General features: G+C 42.1%; 1 protein-coding gene across 1 annotated transcript; it reads left to right on the plus strand.

Annotated features, from left to right (window-relative positions):
* Window positions 1-1,261: 1,261 nt before the first annotated feature.
* Window positions 1,262-6,261, plus strand: LOC115817278 (probable ribonuclease ZC3H12C). Its single transcript, XM_030780553.1, has 5 exons — window positions 1,262-1,989; window positions 3,223-3,362; window positions 3,966-4,200; window positions 4,552-4,658; window positions 4,850-6,261. The coding sequence occupies exons 1-5, from the start codon at window positions 1,262-1,264 to the stop codon at window positions 6,259-6,261; spliced, it is 2,622 nt and encodes an 873-aa protein (XP_030636413.1).
* Window positions 6,262-10,299: the final 4,038 nt, after the last annotated feature.

Genomic DNA, 10,299 nt, shown 5'->3' on the forward strand with positions numbered 1-10,299 from the left:
TATATGTATGTACAAGCCCATGCTCAAGGCTTGGACCGAAGTCAATTTCAGGAGTGAGATGTATAGGCTTGTAACAGAGCATGTAGGCCTACAAGTTAAACTGGATGGGAGATCAGAGACAAACAGATTCTTACCTATGTTTTGAGACCTTGTTGCTTTGATTTGTGAACATACTATTGTAGCGCTATCAAGGGGTGGGTAATATGTATTGTCTACGATAATGTCTTAACTGTTGTTTTAATGTGTAAGCTGACATTAATGAGTATGTCACTCACTTATCAAAATCCGATCTAAGACACGCCTGGAGAGTCCACACATTCACTGCGTCATGTAGCCTAGTAGGATAGACTGCTGTGTGTGCGCATTGAAAGTGCATGCAGTGTGCTGGTGTAGGCATACATGGTTATCACACCGCTAGTTAAGCAAGTGTAACTGCCTAAAAGTGCATGACCGAAGTTAAAAAAAATGAGTGAAGAAAACAGCGCCAGGAGACAAAATACAGACACCGCCAGCCTCGCGATCTAGGTCGTCAGATTAAATTGCTAGACAAGGATCATCCTCACTTGCATGGAGGTGGTTTGGCTTTGAAAAGACAGATGTTCCTCAGAACTTTTCTAACCACCACATAGTTTGCAGATTGCCATTTTTTGAGTCAAAAGACAGCAATCTGCGAACTCTGTCAGGCATTGGTTGCTGTTAAAGACAGCTCAACAACTAACTTGTTTCACCATCTGAAAACAGTTTGATCTCAATAATACTTGCACTGGTGATTTCAATGTCTTTTTATTGTTTTCACTTGAATGCTTCAGTTTTAAGTAACTAGACCTGTTTTCCTTAAACATGTTGTTTCCATTAATATCATTAGTAAGCAACAATTAATATCCTATGAACAAGAACGAGCTAGAACAATATAAGACTTTTCCAATCACATTTTTGAAGGATTCAAAATATTGTCTACATGTCGTTATCGACAAAATCCCGGAAAATATTGAGACATCATTTTTTGTCAATATCGCAGACCCCTAAGTGCTATGTTTTATTTAGTCTCTTCTTCTTCAAAAAAAAATAAAACGTGAAAGCAACAGGAATCAGACCCTCCGGATTTGTTAGACTCCATCCGTGGCCTTTTTTTTTTTTCGATGACTTTCCTAACTCCTCCTGATTCTTCTTCAGGTTCACATGAGAAGGGTGGTTTGAGGACGGAGTAGCTGTCAGCACGAGGGTCACAGTCAGTACGGAGCTGGATGTCTCTGACACCTTCATGGGCCTGAAGGACCATCTGGATGATGGAACAGGCCATATCCTTGACCTGGGGCTTGATTTGGACTACCTCCATGTGAAAGCCACCGACCGGCAGGCTGGCCTGGAAGGCAAAGCCAGCATGGACAGGGGCTCGTTGGACGGCAGCGAGGACTCAGGTCCTGGTGTCAGGAGCCATGGCTCGTCTTCGAGGGGCGAATCGGAGGAAAGCGCTGGGTCCGACAGTGAACCAGAGAAGGTCCAGAACAACGGCGGTTTGGAACCAACAGGTGACGGATCTGCAAGGGGCACTCATCCACCATTATGTCGCTCCCCCTGTCTGGACCTGGAATCGCCTGGATTGCCGGATGTTCCTTCAGGAGAGCCAGGGCACATGGACGTCCTCAGAGAGTACCAGACGAAGATGGAGTTCGCGCTGAAACTAGGCTACGAGGAGGACCTGGTCCGACTTGTTCTGAACAAGCTGGGAACGGAGGCTCTCATCAACGATATACTGGGTGAGTTGGTGAAACTCGGAAGCAAATCGGAAAGTGAGCAAGGCGGAGCTCAGGCTTCTTCACAGTCCGCCAGCTCTTCCTCGTCGTCCGCGGGTTCTTCATCCTCTTCATCCTGCAGCTTCTCAGACTCCACTGACTCCCGACAGTCTGAGTCCCCTTCTCAGACACATCTCTTGGATGACAAGGACAACTTGAGACCCATCGTCGTGGATGGCAGCAATGTAGCCATGAGGTAAGTGTCAACGGTTATCGAGGTTTAAGAAGGACATTTTAAAAAAGCTGGAAATGAGAAGTGCTTTGAGATCAAGAACAAAGGTATTTTTTAACAGTAGCTCTCATTGGTGTTGGAGATCATGAACATCATCCTGTAAGAGGCCCTTTTTTTTGTTTGTATATTGAGCTCAGACATCTTGGTTCTCTGTCCCAAAAAATACGCAGCTGTTTTCTTCTTTTCTCTGTTTCCATCATCAAAATTTCATTAATTTTGCAGTCTGTTAGGATCTTTCTTTCACCCTTGTAGTTGCCCTCTTAAAAACAACTGTCCCATCGAAAGCTTTCCTCTGATGATTTTGAGTGAATTAACTAAGGAGGGACCACCAATGCCACAGACCTGAAACCTTTCATAGTGCATTCTTTTCTGTATTTCTTCACTAACATCAGAGGCTTCTCAGATTGCTAGGCTAACGAGTTTCAGAGGTCTTTTAATGGAACCAAATGGTCTGTTCAGGTCTTAAACATGTGCATGATGGTTGAGCAATTCTGTTGGGTGAATGTGCCAGTAGTAAGACCATGTGGTGAAATGTAATGTATAGATATAAACCATTAGTGTACAGAATACTTGGCATCTGTCTTTATGTTTTGGAGCACAGACCAGAGATTTTTAAAAAGGTGTTGCACTTTCTGACTGGTTTGTATATGCCTGGTTCTTTAGACGTGTTTGGGATTTTGCCTCAAGTTGTGCAGTGTTTCAGAACAGCACCGAATGATGTAGTTAAGGTAGCTGTATGACTGAGATATTTCAAAGGCAGTGTTGTTATTTCTTTATTATACACATATGGTCTTGTATTATGTTTTAGCAAGAAAAATATGACAGCGACATATTAGCGGACAAAATCTCAATATGTTTTATTGAGCCTTTATGTCTTGTTTGACAAAATTGGTGCTGACATGCCAGAATTTTTTTTGGTTTGTTTGTCTGTTTTTTAAATCCAGGATGTATATTTCAGACAAATTGCTCATTTTTTCCCTTTGCTCCCTTTTCCTTTATTTCTGGAACTTCTTTAAGTATACTCATGAGCTCTATTACAGCTGCAAGGAAAAAAAAAACTTGAACACTCTGTCTTCTCTGTGTATCAGGCTGGTTAGTTTGCATTGCATTCACAGACTTGTTCTTACTGTCAGTGAATCCTGGCCTCTGTGTTCCAAAGCTGATCTCAGATTAACCAGACCCTACCCTGTCTCACAGCCACGGGAATAAAGAGGTGTTCTCCTGCCAAGGAATTCAGCTTGCAGTAGACTGGTTCCTGGAGCGAGGTCACAAAGACATCACTGTGTTTGTGCCTGCCTGGAGGAAGGAACAGTCTCGACCAGACGCCCTAATAACAGGTAATCACGCCCACTCATTAAAAGTGCTTATTCTTCAAGGGGAAGTGTACTTTTTATGGTAAAATAAAACCATCTTTTTGTAATTTAAAATGTCAACATTGTGTTCTAATATATTATTCTCACGTCATTTCGGTATAGTGGTGGCCCTGATATTGTTTGTTGTTTACGTTTTTAAATGTAGTAAATATATCAGTGCACGACTATCACTTTTATTGCTTGACTTAGCAAAAAGTTGCTTCTAGATTGAATGAGAACAGTATTGATAAATTGCAAAGGCAAAAATGTACCCTCTTTTTTTTTTCCCCTTATCCAGTTGTGATTGTATGGATCATTTATTTGGAAATGTACTTGGCACAGTCACAAGCTAAATCACTGTAATTTTGAACGTGGTTTAATTTGTTATGCAAGATGAACTTGTTTGATGGCGCATCCAAACAAAAAGAAGAATCTGAAAAAGTATTGCATATTAAAATAAACAAGCAAGGCACTGACAAATGTGGGTAAAGACTAGGAATTCATTATGTAAAAAAGGAATAACTGTCTCCCCTCAAGTGATTGGGAAAGAGGACAATCAAGGATAACATTCATTCTTTGTTTGTATAGACCAGGAGATCCTGAGGCGTCTAGAGAAGGACAAAATCCTGGTGTTCACACCTTCACGCCGCGTCCAGGGACGAAGGGTGGTCTGCTACGATGACCGTTTCATCGTCAAATTGGCCTACGAGTCAGATGGTATCATCGTATCCAACGACAACTACAGGGACTTGGCCGTGGAGAAGCCGGAGTGGAAGAAGTTCATTGACGAACGGCTCCTCATGTACTCTTTCGTCAATGACAAGTGAGCATTCTCAAAAGAAACCCTGTCCAGTGGAATGTTTATGCTCAGTTCTTGCCTTTGGCCTGTTCTGAATAATATGCTCTGCCTTTTTTAGTTACGTGGACTTTTTTTTTTTTTAAATGGCAAAAGATGTCAAAAACGATACCTGCGGGACTTTCTGACAAGGGATAATAGTCTTTTTTTAGATGAAAATGATAGATAAAGATAGGTGCTCATATATAGCTGATGCTTGGTTTGCTCTGCTCTGTTTGATTTTTTGGATATTGTGTAAAGAAGTATTGAAAAGTCTTATTTGTTGGATCCACCGACACAACAACTCAGTCACTAAGCCAGCCTCTCATACCTGTGCAGGTTCATGCCACCTGATGATCCTTTGGGTCGCCATGGGCCCAGTCTAGAGAACTTCTTGAGGAAAAGGCCCATTGTCCCAGAGCATAAGAAACAGCCTTGTCCATACGGTAAGCGTTAAATCTTTTGAAAAGTGTTTCTGTTGAAAGGTGTAAAAGCCATTGACTGCTAACCTTTATCAGGGTCAGTGTCTTGTCAGTATCAGCAGATGCTACTCGTTTTATTTGTTAGGTAAAAATGTAGAACTTGAGAAGAAGTTATGGTCCGAGTAGATCTGATGATGGCGTCATTTGTTCTTCAGGAAAGAAGTGCACCTATGGGCACAAGTGTAAGTTTTACCATCCTGAACGTGGCACTCAGCCACAGCGTTCTGTGGCGGATGAGCTTCGGGCCAGCGCCAAGACCTCGGCGTCCAAAGGACTGGGCGAGTCGAACCTGGTCAAGAGCCACAGCGTGCCCACCGGCACACGCACAGACAAGCCAGGTGACGGCAAACGGGCGCACCCAAAGAGGCAGTCGGACCCCAGCGTCCGGGCCCTTTCGTACAGCGATGTGGAAGACAAGCTGAGCACCAAAACCAAAGCAGACCCCCATAAGAGCAGCCTCATCCTTCCACCTGCACCTGGTGGACCCCCTTCCGGCCACACCTACTCCCAGGACCTTCGGGACCTGTCTCACGGTTCTTCCAAAAACCACGGTGCTCCAGTGTTCTCCCAGGCGGATCCGTACCCTACCTGTGAGTCTCCGGATCTCAGTTATTATTCCATGGTGAGGGCATACTCAGGATTTAGCCTCTCTGGCCCTCGGAGTCCAGAACACCATTTCTTGTCCGAGGCAGATCCTCGTATGAGTTCCGTGGCATCTGACTGTAGCAGTGAGGGCAGCGTGAGTTCTGACTCCTTTGGCGTTGCAGGTCACAGTGAGCGTTCCTGCATGAGTTCCCCTGACTCACTGATGGAGGATGGCCTTAAGTGCCACCATCACCACCACCAACGTCAAAAGTACCCTCTACCACCTCCTGTATTGCCCCCTCAACACCAGCACCACCACCAGGGTAGGTTGCTTGCTCCAAGTCCTAACACCCACACGGGCTACCACCATACCATGGCACGTGTGCACAGCTACGCCCAAGATGACGCTTCGGATCCTCACTTCAAGCACTCCTACTTGCCCCCTCACCTCCAGCACCAGGCTGTTGGTGCAAGATCCAGTTGTCCAGGTGACTACCCACCTCTTCCTCAAAGCGTCCCCCATTCCCAGGGCTCACCTTTGGGTCGGGGGTTGGTGTCCACCAGAGTGGACAGCATCTCGGACTCTCGGCTATACGAGCACTCTCCAGTGCACCCTAGAAAGCCTTGCCTTGGTCAGGAACGACTTGCCAGCTGGGATGCGTACTACAGGCAGGGTCCACAGCCTTGCTATGAATCTTTCACCTTCCAGAGCCTTCCGGAACAACGGGAGCAAACCTGGCGGGCACCATGGGGTCGCACCACCACTGCGTCTCTCCACCAACCCCACCTTCTGTCCCACCAACACCAAGATCCACCAAATCTCGGCCACTACCAGGAGGTCCGCGAGAAGGTCTTCATCAACTTGTGTAACATCTTCCCCACGGAATTGGTTCGCCTGGTAATGGGCCGCTATCCTCATGTGACAGATGCCCAGCAACTTGCCGCAGCCATTTTGGCTGAGAAGAGCCAGGCAGGGTATTGAAGAGGCACATGTACGCTTTGTTCCTCTCTCTTCGTTTAGCCCAGGTATTCCTGATTTCCAAAAAGAAAACAACGAGGCATGGAACAGAATGGAATGTGGCTTATGTGACTTTCTGTGTGAAATGTGTGGGAGATTTTTGGGGAGTTCTTGAAGACTGGCAGAGAGCAAATACTGAAGGAGTGTGCTCCTGATTATACTGGCATGATGCCACCAAAATGCCTCTCTGCATTTCAGATCAGGAGAGTTTTGACACTTGAAATGATTGATAATAGATTTTTATTTCACTGTAACCCAAGAGAGAGGCAGAGAACTGTTGTAGCAAAGGAATGAGTGAGTGGATGCGATTGCGTGTGTGTGTGTGACTGTATTTATCTTTTTGTTTTTCCTTACGTGTTTTATGTTAACAGCTATGTTCAGGTGAGCATGTGTTGATTCACAGGGCACTTTTTTCACTGCTGTTTATCAAATTTGAATGTGATTTGGTAACATGTGGCAATCAGACTGGAGGAAATGGAAGACCAGTATATTTGTAGGTGCATGTGGTCTCATGTGTATCCTCAGTGAGAATCAACCAAATGAAATACCATGGCAGGGCGGGACCCTTATTGTTTCCTTTGTTAGCTTTTTTTTATTGTTGTTGTTATTGGTGTGGAAAAATGATTTTTTTTTCTTGTTTTGAATTGGAGGCTTTAGTTTTGGAATCTGCGTTCCTTAAACATTTAGTCACTCCGCAATGGATTTGAATTTGACATTACGTAGGTTTTACAGTTGTACCCAAACAAAATGACTAAAACCAATGGCAAAAAAAATCATAAACTAGCCGAATTACAGGAATGTTTTCGTAGACAGTTAAGTTATTTTTGTGTGGTTTCTGCTGTGTTAAGCAGGGCTGTGGAGTCGCTACACAAAACGTTCGACTCCGACTCCTAAATTTGTGGTACCACAGAATCCGACTCCACTAACCCAAATTTGCCTCCGACTCCACGACTCCAACGAGTCAGTACACGAAACCTTTGATTCCAACTCCGACTCCTCAATTTATGATACCACCCGATCCAACTCCCGACTCCGACTCCAGTAACCAACTCCATCTCTACAGCCCTGATCTTAAGTTACTCATTGTCTTATCCTTGCTCCTACTACTAATATCTCTTTCACCTAACTGTCTCTGTGTGGTTTCATGCCTGCTCTCACTTGAAATAGTATTTTGTTTTCTTTGTATTTATGGTTTTTTAATCATGCCCTTCAGTACCATATGCCATTTTAATTGCAAATTACTGGTTCTAGGGGATATGCAACAGTGCCAATGTTGGTTTAGTGTTGAATCAATACTGTGTTATTACTGATAATGTGGTAATTTATTATAATTTTATAATTTGGGTTTTTTTATGTTTTGCTTTGTTTTTCTTTTTGTTTTTTTTTTGCGTTAGGCAGTTTTGTTCTGTCACAGAGAGCAATGTTATTATTAATTTGAGAGTGTGAACATGTTTGTTTGTGTGTGCGCGCGCGCGCGTGTGTGTGTGTTTGTGTGTGTGTGTGCTGGGAGACATGGGGTTCTACTTTGTCAACATTAAATAGCACTGTCAGTGTTACCAGAGAAATGGTTTGAATGTAGCCGCAGTTGTAGTTGTAGAGACAGATACCTCGTGCTCTGTCTGTGTACCTTAGTTTTAGTAAGGGATGTCTCTGGCTATTGACTTGGGTGTAGTGAATCTTACACTTGAGTTACTCTCATCCTGGTTCTTCGAAAGAAATTGGCCTCAAGCTTTGGCCTCGAGGATGAAGAACAAAAAAAAAAAAATCTTTTGCCAAATGTAATGTACCATATTTCTTTGAACAGTTTATGATGTATTTCCAGGTTGTTCTTAGCCGTTTCCAGGGTGACCATTGGTAGCCAGAGAGTACCTGTCCTCGTTGATACAAATTGTATCTTATTAAACTTAAATAAGAAAGATGTTTATATACATATAATCTATTGAAAAAGTATATACACATAAAGTTATGTACAATAAGTGGTACATGTGTAATTTAAGAAATATTTTTGGCAACATTTTATCGTTATGTCAAGAAAATGGTGGAAAGTCAGTTCTGGAAGAAGAAGAGCATAAAATGCATCTTCTAAAAGCAAGGAGGGTATAATTAGGGTAATTTAAGGATTTAAGGTATTTGTTTATTTATTTATTTACTTTGGACGCTAAAATTATTTATAACGTGATTGAAACTGGGGCCCATATTTGATTGATTCAATTAACGTTTTAATACTTTATATTGCATTTGAGAGTGTGAACATGTTGTGAAAATATTGAATTGGGATCACCTCTCAGTCAGTTTGCATTCTGGATTGCCCCATCATCAAAAAGCTGACACTGTTCATTTGAGATTTTTTTTTTTTTTTGGTGAGCATTTCAAAATAATTTTTTTTTTTTTTTTTTGGTCAACATGGAAATAAAACAACAAACCTTATTTTGTAATGCGTTGAAGGAGAACTGAGCCAAAAACCTCAGCGAAACGACAAATTGAAACGAGAAAACGAAAGGGTAAAATGCTGCCTTAAATATGTTCAGTAGGTGCACCTTTATTTTGAAAAGAACAGCCTTCCCTCTGGCCACGTGGCACCGTGTGCCAACCTTGGCGGTAGGGTGGGCACTGAGTAAATGCCTCTACATGGCATTGTGCCTAAGACACATCTGATAATCTGAACCATGTTCAGCTAAAGGAGTTTTTTTTTTTTTTTTTCATATGACATAGTTCGTCTGTCTTGGTCCTTGCTGTTGTATTGTGTCAGATCCGCTGGGAGCTTGCCTCGATGTGATTGTAATGTGGTTTGGCTGGAATCAAGCTTTTTTTTTTTTATCTTTTTTTTTTTCCTCTTAAGATGTCATTCTTTTGGCTTGCTTTGTAACCACCTTGGTGTGCGTTGCAGTCAATATATATATATATATAGATATATGACAACACAACCGTCTGATGTTGTTAGTTTTGTCTGTTGGAATATAGTTATGGATTTTCAGTGCTTTTCACAGCACGGCTCAGCCGCTGACAGCTTTTCACACAAAACTTTATCTGCCAGACTTTTTCTGTGTCAGCAATACTGCTCAAGGCCTGTGCATATAGACTTTACATTTATGTGGATTAAAGTAACTGGCAAACTAGAAATATTAACTGTAGCATTTGATCTGTCTGTGCTTTTGTAATAGTAAATTGTTTGTTGTTTTTTTTTTGGTCAGAACCAGTTTCAAGTCTGTTTCGAGTGTGCGACTGAGGAGAATTGTGTTGGATCATCGTTGTTGGAATTTGTTGTATCCCTTGAGTTTCCAGACATGTATTTTTATCGGAATAAAATATACAAAGACATTTACAAACATTGATTCTCATAATTCATTTTTTTTCCAGGTATATTAACCATTTCTGAAAGTAAATTAGTAAATGGAAATTTCTAAGTTCTTTATTGCTTTGCTAACATTGACGTTAGAGGCTTAAACAAGTCAAAACAAGGAGGCAGGAACTACATATTTCATCTTTATTTTGATCCACTGTACATAGTCATGGATGAAGCTCCATCATGTTATCTCTATGTAACAGAAAGCTATGTGAACATAAAGGGAAAAAAAAAAAAAAAAAAAAGAATCAAACGGCAAACATGACAGCTGGTTCCAGGACAGGGCCAGGGCTCTGCCTGGAAGTTTTCCCCCCATCACTCCAAAGCTAGCCGGACCAATTTTCAGCTGCTAAAAAGTTTACAACAAAATGATCGACTAAAAAAAAAAAAGGAAAAGAAGATGGCAAAAACAAAAAAACAATCCGCCATTGTGGCCTGTAGTTTTCAATTCTCCCCTTTGGTGAAGACTAGCATTCTAACGCTGGTGGTTCAATTTTCAGAAAACATACCAAACGAACAAACAAACAAACAAAAACAACAGGACAAAATTCAATCATTTGGAAGCACAGTATTTCTTCTCTCACTATGGCAAATACACCCATCTAACTGGACACGTGCCTTAAAAAACAAAACAAAACAAAAAAAAAAAAAACCCCAAA

Source organism: Chanos chanos, chromosome 7, assembly GCF_902362185.1.
Source record: "Chanos chanos chromosome 7, fChaCha1.1, whole genome shotgun sequence".
In the NCBI taxonomy this organism is placed as follows: domain Eukaryota; kingdom Metazoa; phylum Chordata; class Actinopteri; order Gonorynchiformes; family Chanidae; genus Chanos; species Chanos chanos.